This window comes from Patagioenas fasciata, chromosome 25 (genome assembly GCF_037038585.1).
Source record: "Patagioenas fasciata isolate bPatFas1 chromosome 25, bPatFas1.hap1, whole genome shotgun sequence".
Lineage (NCBI taxonomy): Eukaryota > Metazoa > Chordata > Aves > Columbiformes > Columbidae > Patagioenas > Patagioenas fasciata.
This window is the reverse complement of record NC_092544.1, coordinates 6,457,349-6,476,800: the sequence shown is the minus strand read 5'-3', so window position 1 is coordinate 6,476,800 and position 19,452 is coordinate 6,457,349. Positions and strand designations below refer to the sequence as shown.

General features: G+C 50.8%; 1 protein-coding gene across 1 annotated transcript; it reads right to left on the bottom strand.

The window, feature by feature from the left end:
* Positions 1 to 12,727: 12,727 nt before the first annotated feature.
* On the bottom strand, positions 12,728 to 18,694 carry LOC136112394 (uncharacterized). Its single transcript, XM_071799053.1, has 7 exons — positions 18,513 to 18,694; positions 17,804 to 17,873; positions 16,557 to 17,453; positions 14,045 to 14,092; positions 13,831 to 13,946; positions 13,580 to 13,672; positions 12,728 to 12,889 (listed from the first exon to the last, which is right to left on the bottom strand). Exons 1-6 carry the CDS (start codon positions 18,692 to 18,694, stop codon positions 13,606 to 13,608), a joined length of 1,380 nt encoding a protein of 459 aa, XP_071655154.1. The 3' UTR covers positions 12,728 to 12,889; positions 13,580 to 13,605.
* Positions 18,695 to 19,452: the final 758 nt, after the last annotated feature.

The following is a 19,452-nucleotide window of genomic DNA, read 5'->3' as shown; positions in this document are numbered from 1 at the left end:
CACCTGTGCCGGCCCCGCAGACCCACGGCATTTATAGGGCGCTGTGGGGCAGGGAGGAGGGGGGAAGCATTCCGGGGGGGGGAGGGGCTGATAAGCGGGGAGGATGGGCAGCCCCCCCCTCCGCCCCCTCCCCAGCCCCACAGCGTCGCTCCAGGGACCCAGGCCCCACAACACACGCCCCACAACACGCACCCCCAGCGTCATCTATGGGGCAGCACTATGGGGCAGAGTAAGAGCTTCTCGGACCCCTTTAGAGGTGGGATTTGGGGGGTGTCTGTGGGTCCCGGACGCCTGGGTCCCCTGTGGGGAATGGGGTTGGGGGGGGGGGGGTGTCTATGGGGCCCGGATGCCTGGGTCCCTGGCCAATGTCCTGTCACTTGTGGGGTGGTGACAGCTGGTGGCTGCCAGGTCTATATCGGGACATGGGGGGCGGGGGATTGTTCTCATGTCCGCCCAGCGCGGCGCCGTGGGGCTGGTGGGGGGGGGGGAGCGGGGGGTCTGGCAGCCGCCCCAGGACACAGTGTCCACTTTGTCTTCGGGAGGTGACAAGTGGCCCCGCGAGGTGACACATTCCTGGGGGGGACAGCTGGGTCCCTCCCCGCATTGTGCCGCATCATCCCCTCCCCCGCCCCACGGATCCCATCTCTGCCCTGCAGATTCCCTCCTGTGCCACATAAAAGCCCCATTTGCCCCATAGATCCCATGTCTGCCCCACAGATCTCATCTCTGCCCCACAGAACCCATCTCTGCCCCACAAAACCCATCTCTGCCCCATAAATTCCCTCCTGTGCCCCATAAAAGCCCCATTTGCCCCATAGATCCCATGTCTGCCCCACAGATCCCATGTCTGCCCCACAGATCTCATCTCTGCCCCACAGAACCCATCTCTGCCCCACAAAACCCATCTCTGCCCCATAAATTCCCTCCTGTGCCACATAAAATCCCCATTTGCCCCATAGATCCCATGTCTGCCCCACAGATCTCATCTCTGCCCCACAGAACCCATCTCTGCCCCACAAAACCCATCTCTGCCCCATAAATTCCCTCCTGTGCCCCATAAAAGCCCCATTTGCCCCATAGATCCCATGTCTGCCCCACAGATCTCATCTCTGCCCCACAGAACCCATCTCTGCCCCACAAAACCCATCTCTGCCCCATAAATTCCCTCCTGTGCCCCATAAAAGCCCCATTTGCCCCATAGATCCCATGTCTGTCCCACAGATCTCATCTCTGCCCCACAGAACCCATCTCTGCCCCACAAAACCCATCTCTGCCCCACAAATTCCCTCCTCTGCTCCAAAAAACGCCAATCTGCCCCACAGATCCCATGTCTCCCCACAGATCCCTTTCTCTGCCCCACAGAGCCCCTCCTCTGCTCCAAAGGACCCCCATCTGCCCCACAGATCCCATATCTGCCACATAGATCTGATCTCTGCCTGACAGATCCTGTCCTCGGCCCCATAGATCCCCATGGAGCCCCACAGAGACCCACAGATCACACTCTGCCCCCATAGATCCCCTCTCTACTGCCTGGAACGCCCATCTGCCCCATAGATCCCACATCTGCCCCACAAATTCCCTTCTCTCCCGCATAAAACCCCCATCTGCCCCATAGATCCCCTCCTCTGCTCCATAGAACCCCAGTGTGCCCCACAGATCCCATATCTGCCACACAGATCTGATCTCTGCCTGACAGATTCTGTCCTCAGCCCCATAGATCCCCACAGAGCCCCACAGGTCCCTCTCTGCCCCATAAATTCCCACAGAGCCCCACGGAGCCCCACAGATCCCCATCTGCCCCATAGATCCCAACAGAGCCCCGCAGATCCCCCTCTGCCCCACAGATCCCCCCTCTACTGCCTGGAATGCCCCTTGGCCCCCAGATCAAAGCTCTACCCGCCCCCACCCTGCACTGCTCCAGGCTTTTGATTGGCTGGCCAAGGTTGGGGGACAGTTGGGGGTCTGGGGTGGGGGGTGGTTGAAGGTCCAGAACCTGACCAATTGTGGGTCCCTCCTGGTGGGGCTGAGGTTGTGGGTCCCACCCTGTCCCTGTTGGGCCCATGAGGAGATTTCCCAGCCTGTTCCTGCTGGGCTGGGACCCTGAGGCTGAGTCACAGTCACAGTCACAGTCACAGAATCACATTTGCAGTCAGAGTCACAGTGCGTAAAAGTTTAATGAAATAGAACAAGGGCAAGTGTAGAGTCTTGAATCTGGGCAGGAACAACCCCAGGTTCCAGTGTAAGTTGGGGAATGATCCATTAGAGAGCAGTGTAGGGGAAAGGGAGCTGGGGGTCCTGGGGACAGCAGGGTGACCATGAGCCAGCACTGGGCCCTTGTGGCCAGGAAGCCAATGGGACCTGGGGTGGGTTAGAAGGGGGGTGGTCAGTAGGTCAGAGAGGTTCTCCTGCCCCTCTGCTCTGCCCTGGGGAGACCACACCTGGAATCTTGTGTCCAGTTGTGGCCCCTCAGCTCCAGAAGGACAGGGAACTGCTGCAGAGAGTCCAGCGCAGCCACCAAGATGCTGAAGGGAGTGGAGCATCTCCCGTGTGAGGAAAGGCTGAGGGAGCTGGGGCTCTGGAGCCGGAGAAGAGGAGACTGAGGGGGGACTCATTTCTGGGGATCAATATGGAAAGGGGCAGTGTCAGGAGGATGGAGCCAGGCTCTTCTGGGTGACAACCAGTGACAGGACAAGGGGCAATGGGTGCAAACTGGAACACAGGAGGTTCCACTGAAAGATGAGAAGAAACTTGTTTGGGGTGAGGGTGTCAGAGCCTGGCCCAGGCTGCCCAGGGAGGTTGTGGAGTCTCCTTCTGTGCAGACATTCAAACCCGCCTGGACCCCTTCCTGTGGAACCTCAGCTGGGTGTTCCTGCTCCATGGGGGGATTGCACTGGATGAGCTTTCCAGGGCCCTTCAACCCCTGACATTCTGGGATTCTGTGAACAGAGTCACAGTCACAGTCACAGAGTCACGGAGTCTCCGGACCCTCACCCGGCTGTGTTGAAGGGGCCTCTGCAGATCCCCGTGCAGCCCCTGCTCACACGTGGTCACCGGAGCAGATCGCTCAGGGTCGTGTGTAAACTGAGACACAAACTTCACAGCAGAGCCGAGTCTGCTGTTAATCCCATTGTTTTATTTACAGCCCGGGAGCTCTGGGGACTGTCCCCCATCAGCGCTCCAGCGACTCGATGCTCTTGCGCTGCTTATATTCATGTATTTATTACATATGTATTACAATTTTTGGAAATTTTGACATACGTCTATACTAAGAATTGATTATGTTGGTTATAATTGTTGATTTTCTTACTTACAATACATGTAATAACTATTAGTTCAATATAAGCTCAGCACTCTGCTTCTAAACAATGCATCACTTCATCTTCTGTCTCCCTCTTGTTGTGCAGAAGGCTCTAAAACGTGAATAATTACATCCCCTCGTTTCGCAGGTGGTCAGAAAGTGTTGATCATGTGAATTGGTTAATGATGAGCACGTCTTTTGTCACTTAATCACAGTGTACGTTAATTTAGCAGCTTCTCTTCAGGCTCTGGCACCTCCCAGCAGAGAAGTTTCTGCTCATGTTCAGATGGAGCCTCCTGTGTTTCAGTCTGTGCCCGTTGCCCCTCACCCTGGCGTTGGGCACCACTGAACAGAGTCTGGTCCATCCTCTGACACCCACCCTGAGATATTGATCCATGGATCAGATCCCTCTCAGCTTCTCTTCTCCAGCTCAACAGCCCCAGCTCTCTCAGTGTCTCCTCATCACAAAGATGCTCCAGACCCCTCAGCATCTCTGTGTCCCTCCACTGGACCCTCTCCAGTAATTCCTGGTCCTTCTCAAACTGGGAGCCCAGAACAGGACCCAGAATTCCAGATGTGGCCTCCCCAGGGCAGAGCAGAGGGGGAGGATTCACCTCCCTGACCTGCTGCTCATATTGCACCCAGGTACCATTTGCAGCCTTGGCCACAACCCATCTGCCCCACAGATCCCACCTCTGCCCCATAGATCCTATCTCTGCCCCACAGATCCTACCTCTGCCCCACAGATCCCACCTCTGCCCCAGAACCCCCTGTTCCCTTCTCTCCTGCAGAAGCTGCAGCTCATGGTCTGGCTGGTGAATCTGCGATGGGTAAAGAACTGGATGGAGGGCCCAAAGAGCTGTGGTCAACAGAGACAAATCAGCTGTTGTCCGGTCATGAGTGGTGTCCCCAGGGCTCAGTATGGGGCCAGTTCTATTTAATCTCTTTATCAATGATCTGAACGAGGGAATCGAGCACACCTTCAGTGAGTTTGCAGATGACGCCAAATTGGGTGGGAGTGTTGCTGTGCTGGAGGCTGGGAAGGCCATGCAGAGGGGTCTGGCCCGGCTGGATCGATGGTCTGAGGCCAGTTGCCTGAGGTTCATCAAGGCCAAGTGCCGGGTCCTGCGCTTGGGCCACAACAATCCCATGGACACTGCAGGCTGGGGAAGAGCGGCTGGAAAAGGAAAAGGACCTGGGGGTGTTGGTGACAGCAGCTGAACATGAGCCAGCGTGTGCCCAGGTGACCAAGAGGCCACTGGCCTCCTGGCTTGTATCAGGAATAATGATTGTGCCACTGTACTTGGCGCTGGTGAGGCTGCAGCTTGACTCCTGTGTTCAGTTTTGGGCCCCTCATTGTAAGGACATTGAGGCACTGGAGAGAGTGCAGAGGAGGGAACGGAGCTGGTGAGGGGCTGTGTAGTGGCAGAGCCCCCCCCTGCCCCAGGGGGATGGGGTTGTCGCCAGCCTGGCTGAGAGGTGAAGCCAGAGACAAAAGAGACTAAAGGAGCACCATTAGAATGTAATAATGAGTGAGCAATCGCCGGACACATGTGTGCAGAGCGCGTGGACAGCACATGCAGCCTATCATGTTATTGTATAACACGAGTTACAACCAATCACGTTGTTGTAAGGCGCGTGGACAGGGCAGCTTTGCTATAAAGCCAGCCCGGTCCGACAATAAAGCGAACTCTGTGAACATCACATTGGTGTGTCAGGTTCCGTGGCTCGCATGGATAAAGCAACACTTTGGTGACCCCGACGTGATCCTTCGTATCGAAGCAAGATCGCCGGAAGTGAAGACGCGAGGACGCCACCTGGGGGCGACACCAGCCCGGCGCTCAATCATAGCGGAAAGTAGGCCTGGGGGGAGCAGGTGGCGTGGGAAACACGGCATCCGTGGAAGGAAAAATAATAGTGAGAAGTATTCTGCAGCTGGCTGCAAGAACAGGAAGAATTTTGGAAAAAGACGCGGTGGAGCGCCTTTTACTATTCGCCCAGCGTAAGGGCTGTGTCCGTTCGACGGACGAATTTTTTTCTCCCGGTACATGGGAGGACATAGGGACCGAACTATGGGAAGCGGTTACAAGGGGGAGCCGCGAGGCTTGCGATCTCGCCGGACCCTGGCGGGAGGTCAGGCAGCTGATGCAGGAAGTCTCAGAGGAGCCGAGCTGTGTGCCGTCCCCTCGGAGCCGCCCGCCGCGAGCTGCCCACCCTCCGAGAACTCCGAAGAATCAACACCGCTGGTATGTCCCGTATCAGATCTGGAGTTCTGGGGCGGAGAGCAAATTCTACCCTCTGCGCCCGTTGAGCCATTGCCTGGCTCCAACGACGAATGGCAGCAACCGGCAAGTTTCAACAAGCCAGGACAAGTTAATCCAGCCGACGTGCCCTTGCCGGAGGACCCGATGGAACACCAGGACGGAGCCCCGCAGAATCGCCCTGACTGCCAGGAGGAGAGCCACGTGCAGAGCCTGAAGGACTTACTGAGACGGCAGGAGAGCCAGATGCAAGAAGTTCTAGAAGCTATGAAACGACTAGATGGCGGTAACAGTAAAACTTCGCGGTTAATAGCATATAAAAAGGCGTCAGATGCAATTAAGGACGGGCTGGAGGCAATTGGCAGGGAATGTGAAAAACGGGGAAAACAGGAAAGGGAGGGGGTGGAATTAGACCTCGCTCCCGAGGAGCTCCGTATCAAAAGGGAGCGAATACAAAAATGGGCTGGACAATGTGTTGAAGATGGGATGTGGTCTGTAAGAGAAGCAGATGAATATTTGAGAGTGCGATATGGAAAAGGGCTGGAGACTGGGTTAGCAGATCGGTTTGCAAATATGCGCCGACTTACTGATCCACAGGGAAACACAAGGGAATTGTATAGCAGTGATAATAATGATAATTTGGGTGCTGCCCCTGTGCATCAGGGTAGAGATATTCCTCGAGATCATTCTTATAATGCAGGGCAACGTTGGCAAGGGGTAATCAGAGATGCAACTATTGAAGGGATCATGTTACCTGGTAGTATTACAGCAATGCCAGTGCACATAGATAATAGAGGACAAAGGCAGTGGTCGCCTTTTGATTGGAAAACGGTTAAGCAGTTGCAAAGTGCAGTTATGCAATATGGTATGGATAATAAGCATGTGATGCAGCTAATCAATTCATTTTTCAAGGGGCAAGTACTAACTCAAACAGATATTAGGGCATTGATGGAGTTATTGCTTCCTCCAACGGGGTATTTGCTGTTCTTGGACAAGTGGCAGGGGAAAGTGGAATTGGCAGTATTAGAAAATGTTCGTTTACCAGCTGATGATCCGTTGCGGTTAGCTAGCATGGACCAGTTACTGGGTCGTGGGCAATATGCGGATGGTGCTACTCAGGCAGCACTTCATCCAAGGATTTTGCAGCAAACGCAAGGGCTTGCCTTGGCGGCAGTGAAAGAATTGCCAAATATAGGTAACCCTGTGCCACCCTATTCTACAATAGAGTGGGATCCTGGGGAACCATATATGACATTTGTGGATCGTTTAAAAGAAGTGATAGATGCCTCTCCTAACTTGATTCCAGAGGCAAAAGCTGCTGTGGGGAAAGATTTGGCCATGATGAATGCAAACACCCAATGCCAACAGATATTAGCCGGTTTGGGAAAAACTGCTTCTTTAGCAGAGATGGTGGAAGCTTGCACACAGGTACCAATTATGCAACAGGAGGTAGAAAAAGCAAAAATACATGCTCAAGCCCACGCTGCGGCCTTGGCTGCAGCACTTAAGCCTGCAACGAAAGGTGGAAGCCCTTCTTCTTGTTCTTGCATATTTTACTTGCAAACAGACAGGACATATTAAAAGAAACTGCCCTCAATATGCTTAGCAGCATTGCAAAAATGGCATAACTCTCCAGTTAATCTGGTAACAGATTCTATTTATGTTGTGGGAATTGTACAAAGAATACATAGAGCGCTTTTGCAGCGAGTTTCCAATTCCTTGTTGTTTGAAGCATTGTTAGATTTGTGGAACGTATTAGATTATAGGACAGCACCAGTATTTATCATGCATATAAAAAGCCATACTAACATACCAGGTGGTCTAGTAGAGGGAAACAGCACCATAGACAAACTTGTGGCAGTAGCAGATATATCCCCTTTTGAACAAGCCAGACAAGCTCACGAATTCTTTCATCAATCCTCAGCAGCACTCCGAAAGCAGTTTACAATTACAAAGGAACAAGCTCGAGCCATTATCGCAGCTTGTCCTGATTGTGCCCGCATAGTCCCTCTCCAACAAAAGGGAGTAAATCCTCGGGGCTTGCAGCCAGGTCAGTTATGGCAAACTGATATTACTGAATTTGCACCATTTGGCAGACAAAAGTACATTCATGTCTCCATAGATACCTGTTCAGGACTGCTGTGGGCTACAGCCTTGACCTCAGCAAATGCAAAAGCGGTAAAGCGTCATCTATTACAGGCTTTTGCTGTCATGGGTGTCCCTACACAAATCAAAACAGATAATGGTCCTGCATACCACTCTGACAGACTTGCAGCCTTCCTCACCCAGTGGAAGGTACAACACCTGTTTGGAGTCCCTTATAATTCTACTGGCCAAGCAATTATTGAGCGTGCACACGGTGCATTAAAAAGTCTTTTGTCTGTTTTGAAAAAACAAGGGGGAATTGGTGTGAGCCCAGAAGAGGTATTGATGAAGGCATTGTATGTGCTGAACTGGCTTAATCCTAAAAGTGAAACTGAAATGGAACCGGTTGTTATGCACCATATCAAAAATGTCAAAGATTTTTCCGAAAATGTGCCTAAGGTTAGTGTGTTTAATCCGACAACACAACAATGGGAAGGTCCTATGTCACTAATAACCTGGGGAAGGGGATATGCTTGTGTTTCTACAGGTAACCACAAAAATTCATGGATCCCAGCAAAGTGGGTGAGACCTTGGCCAGCTAACAGAGAAGAAACCGATTGCAGTGATGACAACCCTTAACCTCAGACATGTTATCGCTTTAAGCAACGAATGTAGCCAATGTTGAGAATACCACTTTGTAAAACAGAGCAGCAATTAATTTTTTGTTATTGGACATGTTCACAGTTATGAAGAGTTTGATTGTATGTGTTGTTTGAACTTAAAAGTTAAAAAGATAGAAGATTTGCAGAACAAGAAAATAACAGAAGATACTGGGTTTTTTGGGGTGAATGCCTTGTTTGGTTAAAAGGAATATTGAAAACAGGTTTGTTCTTGTTAATTGTAATTGTATTAGCCTTAATGTTCTTACCCTGTATTTCACACTGTATTTAAAGCATGATATGGCGTATTGTTAATATTAAATAAAAGAGGGGGAGATGTAGTGGCAGAGCACCCCCCCGCCCCAGGGGGATGGGGTTGTCGCCAGCCTGGCTGAGAGGTGAAGCCAGAGACAAAAGAGACTAAAGGAGCACCATTAAAGGTAATAATGAGTGAGCAATCGGCGGACACATGCGTGCAGAGCGCGTGGACAGTACATGCAGGCTATCATGTTATTGTATAACACGAGTTACAACCAATCACGTTGTTGTAAGGCGCGTGGACAGGGCAGCTTTGCTATAAAGCCAGCCCGGTCCGACAATAAAGCGAACTCTGTGAACATCATATTGGTGTGTCAGGTTCCGTGGCTCGCATGGATAAAGCAACAACAGCCATAAGGGCCCAGAGTTTCTCGCAGGCCTGTGTTATCTAACACAGAGGTTCTGCTCATCGGGCACACAGGGTCAGTAGGACAATTGGTGTGACGTGTGTGCTGTTCTACAGACAGGTGCAAGTCACTGGAGCGTATTTACATTCAACCAACCTCCTCGCCAAGCCTTCTGCTCCATCCCCATACAGATGGTCCCGTGGGTGTTTGGAGAGCACGAGCTTGCTCTGGGAGATCGGTCCAGAGCGGGTGGCTCAGGAAAGTGCAACTTTGTGACTTTGTGTTCCAAAGCCCAGGTGACCCAGCGGTCAGTTCCAGTTCACCCGGGCAGTTCCCTGTTCTGTATGGGGCCTTCTGACTCCAGCCCGAGATACAAATTCTGCTGAGGCACCGCACAGATACAAACAACCCAAAACCGCCTTGTGAAACCCTCCAGCAGCTGTGCTGCTGCATTTGGGCTCTTTGTGCAAGCACCAGATCTGCTGGGGAAGGTTTTAGAGGAAAAAACTAGAGCAGCACATTTCCAAGCACGGGTGGATTACAGTAGGATGATTGGTTTTCCCGTTGCTTCTAGAACTGCTGAAAGTTTAATTTTTAAAATGTTTCTGGAAAAGTATATAGGTTTGCTCTAATACATTCTGCACAAAACGTTATGTACATCTGTTTTTACAGAGGAGCCAAGAAGCCTCGGAAGCAAATAACAAAGGAGAAGGATGCGTAGACATGAGAAAGAGATGAAATGAGTGCGTTAGTTTACAAGAAAATCAGCTGGAAAATCTAAAGATGAAAAAGCAGCAAATTCAAAAACTGAGATGCAGGAAGGGCACTGTAACATTTCAGAACTGATAGAAGTGGAAATTTAAAAAGTATGCTCTGTGTGGTCGTATATAAAGGTCTTCAATACATTTTATCTGTTTTGAAAATTTGATAATTTAAATTATTTTTACAGACTGTTTTTAATGCACAATTAATAAAAGGAATAGGAACTATCAGTTTGACTTTGGGCTTTCAGGGGACTTTTAATGTCACCAGCAACACCCATGCATTCTAGAAAGGAATTGTTTCCATGCGAACGCCAGGGCCTTCGATGGTTCCGCTGTTTGCTGGGTGCTCGAGGGCTCAGTCGGAGTTTGATCTTGAGCTTGTGCCACTTTAGCAGGGCAGCAGAACCGCGCGATGAACTAAATGACCTGTGCAACAGAACTTTCACAGTTAACTGGAATATGCTTGACACACACTTTAAAGCGTAAAATATTTGATTTTTACCCCAATCCACAAAAAGGGCTGCAACTCCAGGCCTGTCAGCCTGACCTCGGTGCCTGGCAGGGCTGTGGAGCAGATCATCCTGAGTGCAATCACACAGCACCCTCAGGATGGACAAGGGATCAGACCCAGCCAGCACGGGTTTAGGAGGGGCAGGTCCTGTCTGACCAACCTGATCTCCTTTTATGATCGGGTCACCCACCTGGTGGACGAGGGGAAAGCTGTAGACGTGGTCTATCTGGACTGCAGCAAAGCCTTTGACACTGTCTCCCATAATGTACTCCAGCAAAAGCTGGCAGCCCATGGCTTGGACAAGCGCACTCTCTGCTGGGTTCAGAACCGGCTGGAGGGCCGGGCCCAGAGAGTGCTGGGGAACGTGGCTGCATCCAGCTGACCAGTCACCAGTGCTGTCCCCAGGGTCACTGTTGGGTCCAGTCCTGTTTAACGTCTTTATTGATGATTTAGATGAGGGCATTGAGACCATCATCAGCAAATTTGCTGCTGACACCAAGTTGGGAGGGAGTGTGGAGCTGCTGGAAGGCAGGAGGGCTCTGCAGAGGGATCTGACAGACTGGAAAAATGGGTTCGATTCCAATGGGATGAAGTTCACCAAGGCCAAGTGCCGGGTGCTGCCCTTTGGCCACAACAACCCCTGCAGCGCTCCAGGCTGGCACAGAGCGGCTGGAGAGCAGTCAGGCAGAAAGGGACCTGGGGGGACTGATGGACAGGAAGCTCAACAGGAGCCAACAGTGTGCCCAGGTGGCCAAGAAGGCCAATGGTGTCCTGTCCTGTACCCAAACCAGCGTGGTCAGCAGGACAAGGGCAGTGATCCTTCCCCTGTGCTCTGCACTGCGGAGGCCACACCTGGAGTGTTGTGTTCAGTTCTGGGCCCCTCAGCTCAGGAAAGAGATTGAAGTGCTGGAGCGGGTCCAGAGAAGAGCAACAAGACTGGGGAAGGGACTTGAACACAAGCCCTATGGGGAGAGGCTGAGGGAGCTGGGCTTGTTCAGTCTGGAGCAGAGGAGGCTTAGAGGGGAGCTCAGCACTCTCTAGAACGACCTGAAGGGCAGTTCTAGCCAGGGGGGATTGGGCTCTTCTCCCAGGCAGTCAGCAATAGGACAAGGGGGCAGGGGCTTCGACTCTGCCAGGGGAAATTGAGGCTGGAGATGAGAAAGCAATTCTGTGCAGAGAGAGTGGTCAGCATTGGAATGGCTGCCCAGGGAGGTGCTGGACTCACCGGCCCTGGAGGTTTGTAACCTGAGATTGGACACGGCACCGAGTGCCATGATCTGGTGAACGGACTGGAGTTGGACCAAGGCCTGGACTGGATGATCTCTGAGGTCTTCTCCAACCCAGGCAATGCTGTGATTCTGTGAATTATCTCCAGTTTTAAGAAAAAAACCAAACTAAAGTGTTCTTCTGGGTGAGGATGGACCAGGCTCGGGATCAGTACCAGGGGTGCTGCAGGAGCAGGTGTCTCCCAGCACGGACACACCGGGGGGACCTGTGGACCTCAGCACCCCTGGGCCCCACCATGGCCCAGTTCAGCAGCCCTGGGCCCGAGGGCTCAGCGGAGGGACAGCCCCACACCCAGGGGCAGAGCGGTTCCTGCTGCTGCTCCGAGGGTCACCAGCCCCAGGCAGCCCTGAGCCAGAGCGCAGGTGTCTGAGCTGGGCTGGGCTGAGCTGGAAGGGGCTGGAAAACAGCTCATCGGGAGGAGGCGATGGGAAAAGGTGCCGTGCGTGTGGCACCGGGGATGAACTGACACCCTCAGTTTGGTATCTGGATCCGTGCTGGGCTTGCACATGGACTAAGCCCCAGCTCAGAGCACAAACTGCTGCTCCCAGCCCTGGGTGCCAAGCGCTGGTCCTGCTCTCCCCTCCCTGGTGCAGCCCGAGTGCACGACTGCCCTGCCTGCTCCTGCCCTGGGGCCTGGGGAGCTCGGGTGAAAAGGAAAGACGGACTGGTGTGGGCATGGGATCTCTTAAGTGTCCTGGGATTGCTTTGCTAATCACTCTGTAAGGGTTCCTGGGCTATTAAGTCCATAGGTACCCAGAGAGGCAAATAAGTCCAGGAACCAACTTTACAATTAAGGTTGCCTTCTTACAAAAAAAGACACTTCCATTTTCTCATCAGCAACAGACTGAAAGATGGCAGCTGAAGCAGCTTCTGCTTCTTGTGAAAACAGGTAACAACAGATGGTTCCACCCAGCTGATCCTTAGTTGCTTCCTGCACAGGAAACCTGTCCATTAATTCCATCTTTAGTGCACAGGAAGGGCCTTGCTGATGTTCCTGTGTAGGCAGCGAGTGTGTGGATGTCAGGCTTTCTGCAGATTTGTTACGGAGTTTTCCTGTTTCTTTTAATTAGGAAAACCTTGCTGTGGACTCCTGAAGTCTCCCATAAGCTGGTGGGTTGAGAGAAGGACGGGGAGCTCCAGCGAGCTCAGGGAGGACCAGGCAGCATCACAGGCAAAGCAGACGGGAACTCCACTGGGTGAACATTAATGGAATTTATTGACAGATGGAACTGGCACCTCTCCCCCATCTTTGGGCGGATCCCCGTGCACCCTGAACCGATACAGGCAGGTGTAGTCCGGGTGGCCCCAGTTGCTCAGCACTTGCAGCCTGATGTAATTCACGACCCCAGGGAGCTCGTTCTGCAATGACAAGGAGAAATGAGTCGCCTTTTCCTCTCTGGCCCGTGAGCACTGACAGAAGCGCCGCAGCGACGGCCTCGATCAGCAGCTTCCTTCCTGCTGCCCCGCGGGGGCTTTTGAGCTGTCGTGGTCAAGATGTTCTTATCCTGCTCTACCCCATTGGGCCACGAGAACAGCAAAGGAAGAAGCAGCGACCACATGGCTCAGCAAATACACTGGAAAGCTCTCACCTGCTTTGGGGCACAGGCTTCCACAGTCAGAAGACCCCGTACTGGGGTCACTATAACGTCTCTTTGCCTTTTCTAGAAAGCCATGGAAACAGAATGGCCTCCCTGTCTCTGGTCATTGCCTGCACCTACAGAACCCTCAGGAAGCCCAGTATTTCTGGTCTCTAACTGGCAGACCAGCAGTCGTGCATCCTACGGGATGTGGCCACTTGTGTGCACTTGGGGTCCAGACAGTCAAGCTGGTTCCAGCTTCAACTGTGGTGCTTCTAAGCACTAAGCACCCAAAATGAAAGAGAAGACGGCAGTGCAGGCATCCGCCTCCAGGAAGTGAAAGCAGAAGAAAGGCCAGCGTGGCACACGCTCAAGGACAGGGCTGCCTGTACCCTTTGGCAGGGAAGCCTCTGACCATTCAACTGCATTTCTCCTCCTCTCCTACAGTTCCCCTCCCTCTGTGTCCCCGTACCTTCAGCTGGAAGGTCTGGCTGGGATTCAGCGCCGCCAGGAAAGTGAACTGTCCCAGGAACGCTCCCTGCTCCTCGCGTTCTTCCTTGAAGCCCTGCAGAAAAACGGGGTGGAGAAAACAAGAACGTCTGGTGCACCATGGAAGACCGAACTTCAGCCGGTGAAGTACGGGGTCATTTCAGCTACGTGGTCCAAGGACAATGAGCACAAGGACAAGACCTGAAGCTGCAGGGGGCAGCACGTCACACTTGCCTACTCAACGAGTCCAGGCTGGCAGCCAGAAAAGGAGCAGACGCTCCCAGGGAGAGGGAGGTGACCTGGGGATCACAAATGCCACTGGGGCTGGAAGCCAAGAAGGTCTGGGACACCTGTGGAAATAATAAAAGAAATAAAATGAATTCAAAAGATGGTTTGTAACTTATGGATGTAATTCGGAATACACAGGAATGCTAAGCTACAGACTCACGGCAGTCACACTTCTTGCATCCTGCTCTGGTGTTGTCCTTATTGCCACCTGAAAGAGAAAATCTCATCAATTTGATGTTGCTAAGCAGAACTCTCAAGTTTCTTTTAAATCTGGCCTAACAAAGTCACCATGCAGACAGGAGTTATCACTTCTCCGGATACTAAATACACTAAAATCTCTTAAAAATAACTTAAAGAAAAGCAAACCAGTGCATTTCTAAGGTCACTTTTCTGTGCAGCAATTTATCAGAACAAATTTGGCGACTATAAACGGCTATGGATCATTTAGTTTTACATAACTTATTGCCAAATCCCCACTTGATTCATTATGACCTTTCCATTATAATTTTAACAATTATTCAACTTCTCTGAAAGCTTATGCATTTCTTCAGTTACAGTATGAACACAGTAACAGCTGTGACACTCCAGTGATCCACAACAAGTGTACTTATAAATTATAGCAGTGCGTGGGTGCTGACAGACATTCAATGGAAACTCTGAAGTAACTGACGTTTTAATTGCAAGACTTGTCTTAAAAAGGCAATTAAAAAAAAAAAAAAAAGAGATAAATAATCACTCCTGAAAAGTGGCAAAAGACAGAGAGAAAAATGTTTTTAAAAAGCGAAACAAATTGCGAAGTGATTCTGAATCCAGGAAACGTGGCACCAAATACAAAGAACTAACGGGTGCAACAAAGTAAATGTGAATTAAAGTTAAAAGAGTAACAGAAAAGCGTGGAGATAGCGGATCAGAACAGTACAAACTTCAGTTACAGAAAGTGCGCAATTTTCCCATCTGAGCCCACAGTTTAGTTAAACAGACACAACAGGACAGGACTCTGAAAAAGAGAAACCCCAGAGACCCATCCTCAAAACCAGATCGGTGGTATTTTTACCTTCTGAGCCTGTGTAATGAAAGTCACAACTGAATTTCCAAAATAAACAGCTGCCTGTCCTGGTTTTGTTAAAAAACAAGTTTCTCCTGTAGTGAATTTCCCTGTCAGCGAAAGCTCCATATCAGCTGCATTTTCCTGGAGAACCAGATCCATGTTGTGGTGAACACAGCAATGGGATGTGAGGTTATTGATAAGCACGGATGGACATCTCGTGAGAGGGACAACAAGAAACAGGTGACCAAAAACTGACCAACTGTGTGTAACATCCCATTCACGTGAATACTTCACAGAAAAGTGGGAGATCACGAGGATCTCGTCCCTTTTCCCTGTGGTGACATTAGGAGAGGACCTTGCGAGTCGTCCCTGCGAACTGAGGCCAGTGACAGACTGAATCCAGCTCCGGTTGCTGCAGAGTCCAGTCCAGACCCCACAATCTAAACCCTCGACAGTGCCCTTCTATCTTCAACTGAACAGAGTATGAAAAAATCAGTGCCTTCAACAGTTATATACAGTTTCCTGAATAACTAGGTCATTTATGTAAATAAATAATTAAGCAAACATAACAAGAAACCCATGACGGAAATCAGAAAACCAGAAAGGGGGTACATCATCTCCAATAATTTAAACTTTGATTTACTGAGACAAGCACCGTCTTCAGAAAATTTTACTCAAATAAACAGAGAACCCTTCAAACCCCAGGCTGGAAAACTCACTTGAAAACTTGGACAACTTACTGGTCTATGCCATGAAGAGTGCTGGAAAGCTAAGCAATAACAATACATACGCTCCATTATAACACATGGTTTTCTGCCATCATCTTCAGGGTCTATAAACTCAGCAGTGCTTAGGCGCATGTTTTACGGCTGTCTTTTGAGGGAAATCCAGGAGGGTCAAGGAGGTAAGGAACAGGGAAGGAAATGTCAAGAAACAAGGAACAAAAGTACACCTGTACCTTGCAATGTCATGTCAAAGAAATACTCAAAACAGTCAAACGCTCCTCACGTCTCAGGATCAAGAAAGAACGATGAAGCAATGGCTGTATGTTGGTCTAACGTACATCTAAACCCCTTGCAAACAGAGCAGGTGTTCCTGCTTGTCCTGCCTCCCCACCATTCTCAGCGGGTCTATTGAAGCAATAATCTAGTGGGACACAAACAATCCAGAACAAAAGCGGCAAGGAAAACCAAGCCTAAGAACAACCACCACTCTTTGGATCCAGCTTTGCAGAAGGTGGCTTATACTAACAGGCGACAGGAACACAGCATTTGGTCCTCATCCACCCGAAACGCTGCGGAGAGGCCCCGCAGGCCTAGAAGGGAGCGAGTGCACGGCTGCGCTCAGCCCCTGCCCGCTTCCCTCAGCCCGCTTCCCGGCCTCCCTCCCGCTACCGCAACGCCGCCTGGTTCAGAGCCCCGGCTGTGCCGCCCGGAGCAACGCTTCTCCACGGCAGCCCCGGGAAACGCGCCCGCCCCGCCTCTCGCTGCACGCGCGGCCCCGCCACCTTCCCGCGTCATTTTCCATCGGCCCGCCGCTTATTTCCCCTTTCCAACACGCCAGCCGTGGGCCCAGGCGGCCACTGAGACTGCCGGCCCCGCAAACCTGGCTGGGAGCCCCTTACCCGGCAGCGCCTCCGCACCTCCCGCCGCCGTCCTCGCCCGGACTGGGCTGGCGGCGCCGCCTCTCCCGCCGGAAGGCTTTGCCCGGCGCACTCTTGGACCGTACCTCTCACAGGGAGGACGGGGGACCTCAGCACCGGGCGGGAGTCACGGGGAGGGGCTGCAGATGTCTGGAGAAGGCTGCAGGTCTTTCTGAAAGGAAGTTGTTCCTCAGTGACTCCCGTAGAGACTTCAAACGGGGACTCATCCCTTCGTCCTTCTTCCTTCCTCCCGGCTTGGGCAGCCACCTCCCCACCTCCCTGGGCTGCGTAGATGCGTCCGAGATGGCGGGAGGTTCGGAGGGGCGGGCAGCGTTGCAGGCGAAGCGTAACCGGCTGCCGGGCCTGGATGGTTGGTCCCCTGCTGGGACTCGCTTTTCCCCACCATGAGCAACATCTGCATCCAGGAGCCCCCACCAACGGCAAGGGGGGCTCGCCGGGGGCAGGGGCTGCCGTGGGCGAGCCCAGGCCGGCGGGGGTGAGGGAGCTGCGCTGCCCCGCAGGGAGGGGGCTGCGGGCGGGAGCCGCTGCTGGCGCGCGTGCGCGGGGCGTGGGGCGCGGGGCCGCTCGGGGCGTGGATCGCGCGCTCTGCGAGGAGCCGGGTGCGGGGGTCGCGGTGTGCACAGGGGCTGCTGCTGAATGGTGCGGGGTGTGAAGGAATTGCGTGTGGCAGGGCTGGGGGAGGTGAGGAGGACACGGGTGTGGTGGTGGCGGTGGTGTCCGCGTTGCGGGGCCGGTTTGAATAGTTTGAGGCGGTGCAGCCCCTGAAGATGCGGCCTGAGGCGAAGGCGGTGTGTGCTGTGTGGGGCCATGGCACAGCAGCCCTTGAAGGGTTTCGTTTCCTCTGTTCTTGACTGTAGCCTAAGTTCTTCATTTTAATATGATCTTTCATTTGATTTAATGGTATTGCTCATGAGAGAGGTATAATGCCTTTGGAGATTTAAGGCATAATTGTGTTTCCTATGTTGCTTCATTATGGAAGCGATAAAGGGTATCTAGGTTTCTCTCGTGTGTCGGGTACCACAGCTTATTGGCCTCAAAGCCTTGCTATGTGTATCGATCCAGAACTGCATCTTAGGAACTGGCAATGCTGTCTGGGATAACAGCAGCTGCCTGGCACATTCGAATGTCTGCTGCTGTTAGTAATGTAAGGAGTTCAGAAGCACCGGTTTAACTTAGCAAAGATATTATTTGCACAGTGACAAAGTTACGATAAAACTAATGATGTATTTATCTCTATAGGTTTTGTCGCGGACAACAGCAGGAGATATAGATACAGAGCTATGGTCAAAAGAAGCACCAGAAGCATGTGGAAATTTCATCCAGCTTTGTATGGAAGGCAATGACTGAATGGGATAGGAGTTGTTAAAATTATTTTATATTCAGTGTTGCTCTCTTCGTGCCTTTTCTGTAAAATAGAGGTTATAACTATGGTTTAACTTTAATATGTTGATGAATTTATCTCTATTTAGTAAATATTGACTAACATTCAGACAATGTTTTTTAAGGTTATTAAGCAACCCAGTGAAAAAAAATCGATTATGTATACCTGAAGAGTTGTATGTCAGAGGCTTTGGGGAGGTTCATTTTCAGCAAGTGTTTACAAAGTCTAACTGCTTCTTTAATGTATGTATGAAATGGCGATGATAGAGTATTGGACAACCTCCGAAATTCTCATTTCTGTATCATCATTTTTACTTTTTTTTTCTTTTTGTGCTTCTCATGTTCCATTTGCTGTAGTTTTTTTGTTGATGGAAGCTCTGTAATGCTCTTTGCAGTGGGTACAAGAACGAGAGTCTAAACTGTGTATGCTTCCAGTTCTGTTGGACAGAAGCCAACATATTGTGACTGAGTGGTTCCAAAAGAACGTAAAGAAATACTTTTGAAAAATTCTTATAGATGGTTTTTTGTCTTAATTACATTCTCTGGATGCGTGTACATTTGATGCCTTTTTGAGCCATCATATCTTGAAAATACGGTTTGTTACTTGGGTGTTGCTCTGTTAGAGATGTTGCATTTTTAATATTTTTTTTTCTGTTTTCAGAGTTGTCAGCATTGAAGAGTCTGTGAAAATTAATCAAGGCGGAATGCTTAAATTCCATCTTGCCGTTTTCAAACTGATGCTTTACTATCCTGATTGTTCTGTCTCAGGAATAGAGCATCTCTGAATATTAGTGGTTCATTGCAAAACAACGCATTACAGTTGTTTGAAGTTTGTACATTTAGCAGGGCAAAAAGTTCTTTTAAAAGAGTGCATAGAATATGAAAGTAGCAGGCTTGAAGTTTATTGGCTGTTAATGAAATAGTACTTCAAGCTTTACTATGGACCAAAGAGTTGCAGTGAATGGCATCCAATCCAGTTGTTGGCCGGCCACGAGTGGTGTTGCCCAGGGCTCAACACTGGGGCCAGTTCTGTTCAATCTCTTTATCAATGATCTGGACAAGGGGTTCGAGTGCAGCCTTAGTAAGTTTGCAGATGACACCAAGTTGGGTGGGAGTGTTGATCTTTGCCACTTAAATAATGTTGGTTTAAACATTTCTGTCTCAAGTTCTCATTCACATTTCTACCGCTGACCAAACTATTACAGTAGAGCTCCAGGCTTTCTAACTTATTTGTGTAGTTTGGGTGCCTGTCAGCTTCAGTGAGTGATCAGACTACTTGGTGCTGAGTCCTGTAGCAAAATAAATGGAAAAAATCATCCTCAGCCCTAAGGATTTAGGTAAAATAGAAAAGACGACAGTGAACAGAGTGATAGAGAATATTACAGTGAGACAGTATCGCTTAGGATGATAGTAGAGGTTTATTGTAACGGTAGTTTTAACTACTTTTCTTTGTTGTTTTGTCAGACTGAGTACACTC

Bases quoted from the DNA above. Each gene is read 5' to 3' on its own strand.
- LOC136112394 (XM_071799053.1), bottom strand. From the start codon at position 18,694: ATGGAATTTAAGCATTCCGCCTTGATTAATTTTCACAGACTCTTCAAT. The intron at 17,454-17,803 runs GTAACTTTGTCA...TGAAGAACTTAG, and splicing joins AATACATCATTAGTTTTATC to GCTACAGTCAAGAACAGAGG. The intron at 13,673-13,830 runs GCAAGTGTGACG...GTTTTTCTGCAG, and splicing joins AGCCTGGACTCGTTGAGTAG to GGCTTCAAGGAAGAACGCGA.